Below are 15,743 nucleotides of genomic sequence, written 5' to 3'. Positions count from 1 at the left end.
TCTATAAGATTAGAATGTCTAGGACAACATTGTCCAATTCTGGAGTAGAGTTTCGGTTCACTAACAAATTGCTTTCTGTTTACTTTACACCCATTCACGTTTTCTTTGTCTCGAAGGAATTAGAAGCCTTCTGGCTCCTGTAAATTGGATAATCTGTTTTCTTTTTATGTGTTTGCTTGTTAATTCCATGTAATCCTTTATTACACCATGCAGGGAAGTTCAAAGACAGTGACTTAATTTCCCAAGTTGCATTAAATATGAAGAGCGTTTCGGCTTTTTTTTTTTAATGAGGGCCAGCAGTTCCTGTGGGTGCAATTCTGACCTACTAGGTTTTTAAAGAGACACATTGTTGATTTTCACAATTATAAGTGTATTTTCCATGTTTAATTAGTCTGACAGACCACCCAGGATCCTCACAACAGGGACCCTGGCACTTCAGCTAACATGGCATCTGTTTATATGCAAGAAAAAGTTATAAAAACAGGCTAACAGTCCCATCTTGTACGTGATTAGATGATTTCTGAAACAGATGCCTTTATTTTTGATAGGGAGAGCATGAGGAACTGTTTTTCTGGTTCGTTGGCTTGGCCAAAGAGTAATTTGCTTTTTACAATCAAGTTAATATTTGATAGAGATCAGTTTAGATTCAGTGTGCGACTGAACTGTGTGTCATTAAACAGAGCCGCCATGCTGGCAGACAACATGTTTTCTACCCTTTGGCAACAAGCTTAATAAAAATAGCTGATTGTAAGTTACAGTAACTATTGTTTTACCCATAATGCTCTGCAGATTTCAGTTTACACAAGACGAAGCTGTTAGCCACATAGCTTGGAAGTGGATTGAGTAAACAGAAGAGATGAGGGGTCCACAGTCTAATTCATTCACAAGTTCAACATCACCGTGACATGCTACTTTTATATGTGGACATGACAGTACTCTGATCTTTTATGCTTTTTTCTCATGTGTTACGTTACATTTGAAAGAATGAAACCAATACGCCTCCCTCCTTTTTTACCCTGGTGGCTCTGGTTTGGGTGTTTTTTTTTTTCCGAAGGAAAACTTGAGATCCATATCTTTATATTGTATTATAATGTGCTTATAAATTCTTTTGTTTTAATAAAATACTTGATCTAAGTAACTTATTGATAGCTATTTATAATCAAATAAGTCACAAGGTCACATTAAAAAGTGTAGGCAGACCATCAAACCATGTGCTCTCCTTGAACAAAGTGGTGTTACACGTTGTTGTTAAGATTATCTTTTATATATAGCAACCAGTTTAAGCAGCACTTCTTACAGCGCACACGATCAAAGGGTATGACAAAACTAGAACTGACAGGCTAAGACAACCCGATACATTAGGTAAAAAGGGCCTTCTGTCTACAGTCCTTATGAGAGAGTTCCCGTGAAAAACAATAGACTTAAACTCAACATTTTATTTTAGGTCTGTACTGTATATACTGTACTGTGTATACAAAAACTGTCTGCGCTTCTTACCCTAATAAAGTTGGCAACAAATATATAAACATAATATAAATGAGAGGTTTTGGTTATATGAATTGGCCAAAGCATAATTAAGCTCACCCGCCACGTCAAGGCACACTCTCAATAGGGTGAGATCCTACTCTCACCTCCTACGTAGTGGGCACACAAAGCAGTTTATACTGCTACCAAAACCTTGTATTTGTATTTGAGCCTGTGACTAGCTTAGCGCACCGACATTTTTTCTTTTCCCTATACTGTACTGTGTGTCAGGACTTTTTAAAGACTTTATCTTGTTACAGGTACTCATGCAAAGTCTAACAGAAAAACAAAATGGTGACCTCACCTCACAGAGGACACATTAAACAGAAGTATTGTCGTGGGCAGCATAGTACACATTTTCCATAATTGGTTAAAGCCTAGGTCTGGTAACACTATCTTTGGACTCATGTTTGCAAACTTATTCTAAGAGTTACATACAAGATAAACCATATAGCTGATAATTGTCGTTAGATTAGAACAATGTACTATTACTTTTACTGGGAGTCTTATCTGATATCCAAGATTACCTTCATATCTGCACTGTACAAAATAAATGAGTACTAGAAGAGCTCTGCATATGGCTACCCATATATGAAGTAGGACATCATCTTTACATGTACATCTATATCTCTGTAGAAAGTCTCAAGAAATCAAGAGATTATTTTTTTTTGTGGTTAGACATTCCAAGGTCTTGTGCCTATATAACCCCTCATTGCAGTCCATACACACTAAGAGGCTATGCTTGGCTTTCTCTTCCTGCAGGTTCTGTCTTTAATGTTTTTTGCTAAGAGTTTCATGGTGTCTGCACTTCCTTGTCTTAGGCTACAGGATATCAAGTGACTTCCAAAAGCTTTTATATGATGATATAATAAAATTCTCAGGGGTGATTTTCAGGGTGATGCTGTTTGTGTTTAAAACACCAGCCAGATAAGAATTTGAGAAAGGGCAGGGCTGCTTCAAGCCCGTTTTTCAAAGAAGCGTTATCACTTGACTATACCAGTTTTCGTTAATTGTAGTATAGATTCCCCAGCGTGATGTGTAGCATACATTTATTTTTGCCCAACTCATTTTGAAGAACAATATCTTCATCACACTGATCATCCATCTTGCCCATTCAAGGTATGCTCAGTCCCTCATATCCCTCACATACACTTTAATGCATATGATGGCTAAATGTTAAAAAGAGATACTTGGAGTGATTTCTCAGAGCCTTGTCTATACATTTTAAATGATTCCCTGTCCCCCCGGCTACTTTACACGGCAAGAGATAAATTCATCTCATGCCTGGAAATGCAAGGTACTTACTATCACCCAGCTCTAGCTTTGGCACACATACATGTTGAAATGTGAGGGACTAATATTCTGCCACTGACCCCCAGCTTCAGGGGCTCTAATGGGACCTTGTGCCCCCTTTGATGCGGTCAAAAGTAGTGCAAAACTTCAATATGTATGCTTTGCTTTACATTGAATCGCATTTTAAATTGGCCACAGACACACGAGAATCCAATGGGAGAGTAAATATAAGAAACAAAAGACAAACAGGAAACAACCAAAAAGACGTCCGTAATTACAAAATAATTATTCATTGCTAGCATGAAGTATGCAAATCCCCCTTGCTCGACATTTTATTAAAGACAAAAAGACAAAATTGATTTCAAATCTTTATTTACAGATAATTCATACAGTTAATTAATCAAAAAGCTAAAGTTTTTATGCTAGCTCTTTAGAAAGACAGCAGCTGATGTTTAAGTTCATTCAGACTGGTGAGCTGATGCCTTAGACCAACAACTTCCTCAATCAGAAGCCACATCGCACCCTTCGGTCATTGGACTCTGGGAATTCCTCTCCTGGTGTCTGATCTCTGTTGTGGGGATCTTTAGCGCAGGTATTTTAGCTGTAGCCTCCCACGTGAGGTGTCCATCAGACTCAGTAGTTGATTTTTCATATTCAATCTCCGTGGTTGCAAAGGCTTCATGATACTCTTCCAGTTTCTTGGTTAGACTCATGTTCTCCAGTTGGTTTGTTCTTAACAGGGAATTTAGTTCTGAGTTCCCTTCAGCCCAGAAGTCCCTTTCCCTTGCAAAATTAGAGATCTTCATGTTCAGGTCGCTCACCTTCTTTTTCAGCCCATCAGAAACCTCTTCCATTCTAAAAAGTTTTTCTGTCAGTGTTTGGATGGCGTTCTCTTTCATGTCCATACTCTCCTCCAGATGGGACAATCTCTCAGTCTTCTCGTCCAGGCAACATTCTAACAACTCCATCTCCTCTGTCAAATCGGAAATCACTGCCTGGAGTCTTCTGATCTCTTCATCCTGAGAGAAGGTGTCCTTCCTGGGGTCATCCCTGGAATGGTACTTTTTGGGTCCACATCTGGATTTTATTTTATTTTCAAGAGCCAATATTCTCTCTTCCGCACGTGACAGTTCACACCTTTGGTCAATGTCCATCTGCAGTAAGGTCTTCTGAATATTTAAAACATAGCTCATGATATTCTCAGAAAGACTTGCAAGGTGAACATCATGTTCTCTCTGACCTTTACTTGATTTTGATAATCCAGACAAGGATTTGATACAAAGTATAATTATAATCGCAATGTTTAAAAATCCGCATAGATACAGCAGTCCCGTATCAGACGCTATATCCCACATCTTTGCTCCTGCCTCCTCCTCTGAGCAATTACTAGCCAGCACGCTTCAGCCGGAATTCACACCCTACCTTTTGTCACAAAGCTAAAGACACCACAAAGCTGATGTCATCACAAAGCATGTGTCTGGAAATGATGCAGTAAACAAGATGCTTGCTGTCTCTGGGCTTATGCTGGGTGGAGTTTTAAACTATATCCATTTCAGATTTTAATCTTATTATTGATTAGATGTTTCATATTAAATCATAAAAAAATCTCACAGGAGCAGAACATAAATAAAAGATTTAAAAGGAAACAACTGCACTGCATTTTAATGAGTATGATAGATGAGTGGTCCCTCAAGCAAATACCCCTTACCCCTTTCCTCAGCCTATTAAAGAATTTTCTTTCCTCCTTAGCCTATGTACAGTGGTTTAATAAGCATGTGTCAGTTGGTCACACAAGCACACGCACACTGTTTGAGCCAGGCATCTGGAAAAGGACAGTTTAATACACTGTGTTATTTTTGCTTCTTTGTGGAGCCGTTGCGGCAGGGTCATTTGGGAAGCTCTCGGGTACTGTGACTAGCCAAATTTTGAAATTCTATAATCCACTGTAAAAACCTATGACCTCAAAAAATGATTTAAAGTAAATATATCTATTTTCACAGGCACAAATGCAGGGGAGAATGAGAGAGCAATTCTTTATAATAGGCTGTTGTGAGTAGCTTTTATGTTGAATCTAGAATTACGAAGACAGCGTTATCTTTTTCCTTCTAAGTGGAGCTGAAAATTGCTCTGTACTTTACCACCCCATGAGGGGATGTTATCATGAAGAATTAAAACACAGTTAATTTCAGCACTAAGTAGGGCAGGCAGGCTGCTGGAATGGGCTTCGCTTTGCATCGCTGCATTTAGAGGAGGTAATTGGCTTTTAATAACCTTTTCATGCAGTTGGAAACAGATATAATTAAATTTAATCCTCTTGTACAAGACTACGAGAGACTTCGCGATCATTCTCTTGTGAAAGGTACTCTATGACTTCATTTCGGCTTCCACTACATTAAAATGAGAAACCGCCATGCGCAACCCCGCATTTAAGTAGGCGATTGGAGGGTTTTTTGACAAGTGGAGTTGGAACTCGATAAGACCTTCTTTTTACGGACTTCCAACTCTCTCTATGTTTGGAGGGGTGGTGGATGCGTGGAATGGGACAACTAGTCTATCCTGTGCATAAATCATGTCCGAGGACACCGCAGGTCTAAAAAATGGGCAGACTAAATACGCATGGATTTTACTTATCGGGTTATGTTTCTATACTTGGGAATATCATTTATCTTTTTTTGACGTAACATTTCTTCATAATACTGCTTTTCAACACTACACAGGTATTCGAGAAGCATTAGAAAAAGCTATAGTTTTCGCATAAAGAGCAATGTGTCAGGGTGTCTGGCACAAAATGGCCTTTTATTGTATGCAAGCCTGTTAGAGACTCTTGGAGACGAATAGGCGTTTAAAGCTGAAGGCTCAGCTCAATGAATTGGGTTTGGAGCACTTGCCGGGGTATATTCACTAAACAGTTCATTATCAACATAATAAGCCATGTCATAATCGGTCATGGTGAGTTTGTCCTGCAAGGAAGCGCCAAGTTGGCTCCATGCAACACGTATTTCAATCAAGGTGACATTTAAGAAACCTTTAATCGCAACTCGCCTGTTGCAGCTTCATGTGTTTAGTTTACCCCTCTGTGGATAGTAAATCAACATCTTGATAAATAACGTACAATTATAGAAAGGTGGTTTTAGGCTATAATTTTTATGCATAAACATGTAGTTTTGGTAGGGAAATCTGCATTCACCTTAGTTATTTCTTTGTTTCAGCCCAGTAAGCAAATGTAACAATATTGCTATGAAACTGTATACTCAAACCATTTAGCACCTTTTTGTAACCTTTTTTTCCTTTATACAACCTAATTAAAGATATTGCTTTGTCGCTTTGGGTCATGAAGTTAATTTGAGAACATTCTTCTCATCCCTCAAGACTAAACACTTTTATGTGTTACAGGGTTTTTTTTTTCCCTCCTTTCTTTTTATCTGTAGTTCACAGAAGTGAAAAATTGTGGCTAATTAAGTACTATTTTCAAACGAATTAACAGAACATATACATATGATTTAGACTTGCTGGAGTAGTTCAATAGAGCATTGGTTTCTATTTATTTCCAAGGCTGAAGGTGCTCTGCAGAGCCATGGAGTTAGTTCACAGAAGGGGTACATCATTCTCCCGTAGCTTCTGCTACCGGCTGATGGCTTTTTGAGGTCCTGTCCCGTTGCCCACTCCAAAACCTATGGAGTAATGGCCATATCTGTGATCAACTGGCTTCTTGAAATGTGTTTATTTTATTGTGTAATGGCAATGGTTAGAATGTCCTTTTGTACAAAATAATGTTTCTTACCAACATTTCTGTAGGATTAGTAAGGTCATTCTCGACGTGTAGTCTCACTATTTACATATCTCACACATTAGACAGACAATCATGGTTAATTACTCTTTTTCTGGACTCGGTGACACAAATTGACATTATCAAGCTGTTAGGTTGTCGACCAGGACTAAATCCTTAATTCTAGAGTGATTTAAAAGAATACTAGGTATCTCAGGTCGGTTCCTTGATATGTGTCTAGACAGCCCATTCACTAATACACAGGACAATTTGCAGAGGCAAGTAACTGGGTCAAAACGGGGGGGGGGGGCATAAAGTCATACATGCGGCTAAGGGTTTTTTTTTTTTTTTTTTAATGCTGCCCCATGTGCAGGAAGTGTATAGTCAGTGGTACAAAGTTACGCAGATGTCTGCCTCATTCCCCTTTTAAAGTAACAAGTTATAAGTGGATTGCTGTGAGATGAAACTGCATTATGAAAGTCCAGATCCGGTCGGTTTCTTTAAGAAAATTAGTCAAGTTGGTCGAACGTAAGACGTAAGATACAATTGCAGATAAGAGGTATCACGGGTATGTAGTATAGCGCATTAACTAACCCCTTGAGGAAGGACGTAACCGTAGCTCCTCAGTTGCTTAACAACACAGGACGTACTATTATGTCCTCTTCGGTACAATATGCTTCATCCTTAAGGGGTAAATAATGTATGTGAAATGGCTACACCACCTGAGCTGTTCTTGACAGCTGGTAATGGGCAACCCACTGAGCTCTACAGCTTGACCCTTAGTTAATAGGTTACTAGTTAATTGAAAAGCCAGCTCAGGCCATATATCACTGGTTAATATGAGCAACATTACTACACAGGGTTAGAGAACATTTTTAGTAGTTTTTTTTTTATAATAGATCACTGTGATTAACACTGATTTTAATATGTTAGGAAATTACTTAAAATGATTGCCTTGCCCACACAAGAATCTGACCTGTTTAGTAAGTTATTAACACATACAAAGCCAGAAGTCACCCCTTTAAATGCATGAAATTCCCACATTCTAAATATAGAATATTGACGTGGCCACTGAGCAAGTGATTTCATGGACTTCAAAATCTGTAATCTGGTACGTCAGTGATAATTAAAATGCCTGCCATTTCATCTTAAGGAGTTGTATTAAAGCACTGAGGGTGGCACAAGTAGATGTTTTTATTCAAGCAACGAGGAAGACACTGAACCCAATATCTGCTGCTATCCAAGGCCTTCTGCTTTTAGGAAGGGATTGAATCTTATTGGGCATTCATAATAACTAGCTTTACATACTTAAGACAATTTCCAGAGATATTTCATGAAACTCATCTTAAATAATATAATAGCATTTCACAATATGTCAAATTGTGCAATTTCAACAGAATTCCCTCTTGCTATACAACATGAACTGTCCTGCACGAGAAGACAATGCTCGAACATGTTTCCAGTAGATAGATATTTTTTTAAATACCTGTATCTTCTGTATTTCAGTTAAGTAATCGAAATATGTTATAAAATGAGCGTACTTTTCCCGTTAAGGAAGACTTTGAATGATAGACGAAGTAGCAGCCACAAAACAATGGGCCGGCAAAGTATCAATATCATGCTGCACCCAGAATCACATGTCCTCAAGTCACTGGACTTACCTCTGCTAAAGCTCAGCCTTTCTTCTCTGACTTAATTTGAGGTTGGAATGTTCTTACTTGTGATATGATCATATCTTGCCAAAGATACATATACATAAGTACATTTAGTTTTAAATTGTTACAAAATGAAACAAATGTAATATAATTGAGAGGTGGACTTTTTTGTGATTATACTGTGCGTTTGATAAAAAAAAAAAAAGTGATTACTAGACTTGGGCACCTTCAAAGTCTTTGTGTTTGTCTTTTGGAAAATAAAAATCTTCGTATGCTATGAATGTTCGTCCATTCCAGTGTTTGTTTTAGGCGAATATTCGCATACGTTCTTCGTATTTGGTTTTTTTCATAGTTTTCTGCCAGTTGCCACGTAAATGCCGTGAAACAGTGATGAAATCAATAAATGAAGGTGTAGAAGTAGTTGAATAGGGAATTGCAGACCATTTTTTTCATTCTTGTCTAGCATTTGCAACTTACTTACAATGGCATACTTGCTACAACCCAAATTTGATAGGACAGGGCAGAAAAAAACCGGACTGTCCTGAGAAATTCGGGACTGTTGGCAGGTATGTGGCTGGAAGAAGGTTGTGAGCCGGACGAGAAGACAAACGCGAAGAAACAACGATTCTTCATGTTGTGTGTCTTCATCTTCGTGTACGTTTATCTGCCGCCATATTCATTTATTCCGTATTCGGTTTGAAAGACGAAAAAGCAACATTCGCGTTCGTTTTCATGTTCTCCCGAATACGAATTCGCAAGTCTAGTTATTACCTTGGTCTGTAAAATTTGAAAATATATGGTGAATTAAACCAGTTATCTGTTGTCTCTTGCAGCTCAATTCAATGGGGGTGAGAAGAGACAGTCCTCTCCATCGCCATCAAGTGACAGGCGCAGACAGCTGAGGACTCCAGGAGGTGGCTTTAAGCCCATAAAGCATGGCAGCCCAGAGCTCTGTGGAATCCTGGGGGAAAGAGTGGACCCAAATGTTTCACTGGAGAAGCAAACGTAAGTACTTCTTCTGTGTTAAAAATCACCCACCTTCATTGTAAAAAGAACAGTATAGCACACGAATGATGCTCCAAAGGACCGCCAATCAACTCCAATGACTTGAGCTTCCAGAGCAAATCCAGATAGTTCACAGCTGACTCATGACAATGTCTCCTTGAGAACAAACACAAAATCTTAGTTCAGTTCTGTAGGAAGTGTTCAGTCTTGCATTTAAAGGTACCTTCTTGGGGCTTAAAGCCCCATATGCAAAAATTATACGTATTACATATGTACTGCTCTGCAGAATATGACGGTGCTGTATAAACCAATAAATAATATAGAGAGATCGCTAGGTTTCAGCTTTCCAGTAAAAATTCAACTTGATAGTTCTGCCTCTGAAGTTCTGAACTAGCTGAAGACCTATGGTTTATGTCATATGCCTTATGTCAACCAGCTGTCGGTGAATCCAAAAGGCAAATTTCTGCTTGCTGACTGTATAAATATGCTCAGACTAATGAGCGTTTTCTGTTTGTAGATGGTATCATGGAGCCATCAGCCGGACGGATGCAGAGAACTTGCTACGGCTCTGCAAGGAATGCAGCTACCTTGTGAGGAACAGCCAGACCAGCAAACACGACTACTCCCTGTCTCTGAAGTGAGTTGTGTTAACTTAATGTACTTTTCCAATCGGTCACGTACCTTGTGTCCTACTGGGAACATCTGTTAAAACAGGGTCGTATTTCTGTTTTCACAAACAGGGCAACAAAATTTCATGCTTTAAGACATTCTCCACCTTGGGAATATATAGTTTGATGTGGGTGTTGGCATTTCTTAAATGCTATCGTCCCATGGAAACATGCCCGTTTTTCATGATGTTAAAGAGTTAATCAGTCTTTGATCTCATGTTAGATTCAGGTTATCTTTATGCCTATCCGATTACCTTATTGTATTAACATCTGTCACTTCTGCTGGGAGACTGTTCCACTTATCTACAACACTTACATTACATCTAAGCATACCCTTTCTCCTGTCCTTCAATCTATACATATTCAGGTCCCATAATCATTATTTTTCTTAATTGAGGGTCCTGCATGTCTATCCAAGCCATAGATTCCAGCAGCAAAGAAAGTGTACGCAAGGAAATATACAGAGGCTTTAGCATAGTCTTTAAAGTGGGTAGATAATAAACATTTTTTGAATTCCCTTTCGCTGTGTGTTCTGTTTTCATAGTTTCCTGTTACTCAGGGCAAATAAGGAAAGGTTAAATGAATCCGCTTTCTTGACAATTTCCGCAAGGTAGCTCCAGCTTTGTGATCCATCACGCAGAGTATGAATGACAAGGCCTCCAATTTTAGACGGCTAAGCAATATTTTTTTGTAAAGAGCTCGGAATTTGAGGCGTAATGGTACAGTTCAAAGGTTTTCCTGCTTGTGGATGTTTATTGAGACCAGTTTCAGAAGGAGGTAAAAAAAAAAGTTGCAACAAAATTTAAAGATGCAGTTCCACATTCTCCTCTGATTTAGAAACATCATTCCTAGTGCTGGAGAAAACCCAAACCTTTCCCAGAAGTAAGGCTTTGGTTGTTTGCCAGGAACACTCAATTGTCATGTGTCACAAGTCCTTGATTATATACATTAGTTGGACAGCCTCCCCAGGACTGTTCACATGGCAAACTTGTTTCTGATTGTTGAATATATGTCGAGGTGTGGGCCGTCAATCGGCAGTTTGTTATTCTTACTGTTGTCCTCAGAAACCGGATCATTTTGTGGCAACGTTTGGCGATTACAGCCCCTCTGCCCTCAGGCCACATTTCAATTTAAAACTGAATTGAATTGCAGCACAGCTTGGTCTGAAGATTGATATGCCCCAGGTGGGTCCCAAACAGGTGAACTTAATGTAAGACTTGCATTCTGGACACATACGTAAATACTGTATGCAGACTTTACGTCGTCGATGGATCCCAAATCAGATAGTGACTGCATATATTACATCAGGTTACCTCCGAATAAGGTATACATTTATTTAGAAATGGGCTATCAAAGACCTGGAGTAACACCATAATGTACAGTGTACTGTATGTAGTACCCTGAACTGTACAAGTATACTGTTATCTCAAACATACTGCTTTTCATGTGGTTGCAGAATAATATATATTACACGGAGAGGAACGTGGGGCCGCATTCTTCTCAGTGAGCAAAACAATAATATGAAGGCAATATGTTGTATGAATGAGACTTTAACTTGAGATTAGAGGCAGGGCGTAAGCGTGACTTGCTGTAAGGTACGGGAATGCAGTATGAGGACAGCCTGTACTCCTCCACTTATACTGGTCGTATTTCCCAAAATCACAGCATAGTTGTAAAGCTAGTATGTGGATAGTTTGGAGATACCCTAGCAGTTTAGCTGTTGCGCAACTACAATTGCCATATTGTTTAATCAGCTCAACAACTTTCAACGATGGCCAACATACGGTATGTGCAAATATATGACTTCACACGGTCATCATGACCTTCAGTTGATCTTCATCGTTGAATCACTTGCTATTAGCCCCGGCTGCTCAATCAATATTTATGGCTAAACATATTAACCAGCAGTAACATTTTAAATTACCATTAGCAAGTGGGGATTAAAACACTTGACGCCGGTGTCAGTTCTCATTATTAAAACCTTCTCAGGTTGCCTGCTGTTTAAAACATAGGTATTTTAAGTAATTTTGTGAAAAATGGATTAATAACTCGGTTATGTGTTCTACTGAAGAAAAAACGATACAATTTGATGTAACTCTCTGAGATTTAGTAACCTTGTGGGAATAAAAGGGAAGCAGAGCATCCCAATGGGATCAGAACTTATTTTACATTGTCTTCTGCAAATAATGCATACTTTGTAGTGATGTATATTGGCCTGTGCTGCATAGGTCTGGGATGGGGCAATCCCCACTTGTACCATGCTGTGGAATATGACAGCGCTATATAAAACTAATAGACATCTGAATTATTCTTTGGAGGTCTGGGCTTAGCCAGCACAGCCTCCATAGCACACCTCCCATGTGTTCTTGTTTTAAAACTATTTTGGAGCCCTGTTTCTAGTGGGGGGGTCACCGGCGATCCAAGGAGATCCTCTGATCTCCCCTAACCAGCCCAGGGAACTGTAAAAGCAATGGCGCTCTGGGTTATGGCCACCTTTCAATGTTCTGGTAATTGTTTTCAAAGCCAACAAAACTATGATTTCTATTTTATTTTTTTTTATTATTTTTTTTTTAAAGCGTGTAAAATTAGACATTGCTGTTCCATGTCTCTTCGGTTCTTTTTAAAATTATTTTAATTAAGCTTAACAGAAACAAGTGTTACGGCGGTAAATATTTATTCTAGATACGTTTCCACGTATGTATTGACTTTGCTATTTCCAGAAGCCTCGAGTATAAATCATTGTGCTCGTAATTAGCGCAGATTGAACTGAAAAGTGGGCAGGCTGAAGCAATAAAACAAGGAAATTCAGGTCATAATGAGGACACCAGGATGTATATGCAAGTATTAAAAGCTCCTGCTCAGAGTAGTAATCGTTAACCCTTTCCTGTGCTTAACAATAACCAGGGCACTGAGATATTGAGATATGTAAAAACATCCTTTAGTTGGCAGAGATTGTACTTAAATATGACCTAAACTAAAATATATGGCTATTTTAATGCTTTTATTGCTGGCAAAATTAGATTTAAACCGGATCTGTGTTGTTGCTTGTGCTTCTCTCTCTTCTGACCTGCTTACTCAGATATATTACGAGTTATATTTAAATGGATCCGTTTCATACAAAGAGTTTATGCACTACAGTTAGTTGACCTTATTTATATTCAATGTGTTGCACTTGAAAAAAGCAGTCTTGGATTATCTGTAACAAGCCAGAAAAGCTAAGAATTGTCTCACAGGTTGAAAAGTTTAAAAGGGACAACAAAGTCCCTGCTCACCACTAGCTGAAGCTTTTTTGCTCTTGTGCTTTAAATGCATGTCTACCTGTAGCCACTAGGGGTGCTACAGTTACCAGGACATTAGCATTTTCATAACCAGATCCATTGTGTGCTCAATTTATGAGTGCATTCCACATTTGTAAATGTGTTTTTTTTTTTTTTGTTTTTTTTTTTAATCCTGGGTTCTAGGAAATCAGCATGCTGTCTGCCAGGGTTAATTTGTTACTGGGCCAACTGTTTGGACTTGCCCCCTCCCCCCAGGCTTACAATGCTGCCTAAGAAGACTTTGAAATTGCATCACATCTTATGCATAACCCCCAATGTTTGATGTTAAAAGGGTTATCCTATGGAGCTATATTTTCACGTTGATGACGGCATTGCTTTCTAACCCTTTGCCTGTTACTAAATCTTCATCAGACTTTTTTTTTTTTTAGTATTTTGCCTCTTTCTGTATGTTGGGTCCCTTTTTATAAGCAACAGCTACAACGTCTACTAGAGTTTTACGAAAATGTGCTCTTTTTAAATCAAGAGTGCCACTTCCATTCAAAAATATAATCTTCCAAGTCACCAAACACTAAATGTTCCATGAAGTGTTGAGGTCATTGGGCTGTCAAATGTTCCCATCTAGAGTTCCACCTTTGCAGGAATAGCACTATCTTTATTATATTACAGTAGGAGAGCATTGCTGTTGGTGATTTTATATCGTGGAGAGAAAAAAAATAATCAGATTGAGGGATGTATTGCATTTCCATAAAACCTAATTTCCGTCTGCCTACGCACACATAATGACTTTTAAGAGAATGGTGTCTCTTTATACATAAACTTGGAAGTCAGCACATTATTACATTTGAATTATTTAAGGTATGTACTTATTGAAGCATAGCTTCTCACACAAAGGGCTCTCGGTTTGCGTTTGGATTTCCCCAGGAACACTAGCATTGCGATATATGTGGACAATGAATTTTGTCCATTGGCACCTACTACAAAGTTAATAGTGACCGGACTTCATTCTTTTAACACACGTCGCAAGAGTGTGTGGGCCCCCATTACAAGGTGGTCTCCATCTTCTCCATCCTCGTGCTCTCCAGCTGTGACCTTAACTGGTAATCCCTAAAAACGCCCAAGTACTCAACAATGCGGACATGTTTATGTAGATGACAAAGCAAGGATGTTTGTAAAGAGCAGAAGTATGGTTCATGTAATCTTTAGTCTTCCACTGCCCATTTTGTCAGAGCCAGAGCTCATCCAACATCGCCTTTTTAGGGCTGCCCTATCAGTCAATTTTTACATGTTGTTGACCGACCCTATAGTCCTGCTGAGCAGTATGTAGGATGTATAACCTCACAGAATTCAATTAGTTACATCATCAAGCGTGTATAGCCCCTGTAACGCAGGGAATCGCTTTATCAATGGGTGTTGGCAACATTAGACATGTCCTAATAGAAGTGACTTCTAATTACTCAATTTAGAATTCACAACTTCTTTACATAGAGAAAAACTGTGCTTGTTCAAGCTTGCTAAACTCTATTAAACTTCGCAAAATACAACATGTCATATTGTTCTGTTTGGCAGTTTTTGGATTTCTCTTGGGGGTTTGTGTTTTTAACCAGATAACCACAGTGTAACACTTTATAAGTGTTATCGTGGGACCTATAGGTTATGTACTTCCTTCTAAACGTTATTGAACAATTTATGCTCCTAGATGAGACCTGCATTTATAAGGCAGTATTTTATAGCAGATCATTGCTTAGAGCATTTTATTGCTTTAATCATTTTAATTTTATAAGCCATTTGGGAAGTAACATTTAGGAAAAGTCAGGCAGACTCTTTAATGGTTTATAGATTTTTGAAGAGACGCCTGGCTTCTTAGAACTGGTTCCAATTACAGGGGTCTGAAGATCATTACCATCAACAGACTGCCTACCATCTGCTGTCAAGTTCCTTCCAGTACCACTCCTACTAAAAATCAAATGCTCAGCTATTTAGTAGCATTGAGTCGTTCTATAACCTCCCAGTGGTTGTGTTTTATGCATGTACCTGGGAACTTTCTAAATGATCAGAGGTACATTTAGCACTTAATAGCCCATCACAATGATTACATTGTAGTCACTTGCTTATTGTAGACATCTAATGGTTAAATAACATTATTTTTATCAAGAACTGTTATAACTGACTACCTAAGAATCATGACAGTTGTAGTCCTCGTTAGCTGGGCTAATAGAGTATCCCTGCAAATGAAATTTCCTCGGAATAAGCTTTGCTATTTTCTAATTGTTAATCAATGGAGTGGAAACGGTGGGATGTTCTCAAATCAATTATCAAAATAGATCAATAGATAACAATCATTCTTCAATGACCCCAACAACCATATATACGTCTTCTACAAAGTGTCCCATCACAACCCAAAACCCAAGGGGGTTGCAGCCGAAACCCAAATCAAAGCATATGTAAAGTACATTTGAGTCGGTGCCCCACCTGCTCGCCCAAAAGCTGCTATAGGATCATTTAATTAGCATTTTGATGTATTCTAGTAGCGTAAGCATTATTGAATAATGTGCCA

General features: G+C 38.7%; 1 protein-coding gene across 1 annotated transcript in view; it reads left to right on the top strand.

The window, feature by feature from the left end:
• Positions 1 to 15,743, top strand: part of SHB (SH2 domain containing adaptor protein B) — a 96,330-nt gene that overhangs the window by 64,519 nt on the left and 16,068 nt on the right. Inside the window, exons 4-5 of the mRNA XM_053465797.1 lie at positions 9,072 to 9,243; positions 9,761 to 9,880. Of these exons, the coding sequence (XP_053321772.1) occupies positions 9,072 to 9,243; positions 9,761 to 9,880 (292 nt within the window). The remainder of the gene's footprint in view (positions 1 to 9,071; positions 9,244 to 9,760; positions 9,881 to 15,743) is intronic.

Source organism: Spea bombifrons, chromosome 1 (assembly GCF_027358695.1).
Source record: "Spea bombifrons isolate aSpeBom1 chromosome 1, aSpeBom1.2.pri, whole genome shotgun sequence".
In the NCBI taxonomy this organism is placed as follows: domain Eukaryota; kingdom Metazoa; phylum Chordata; class Amphibia; order Anura; family Pelobatidae; genus Spea; species Spea bombifrons.
Note: the sequence above shows the minus strand (reverse complement) of the source record. Positions and strands in the feature narration are given on the sequence as shown.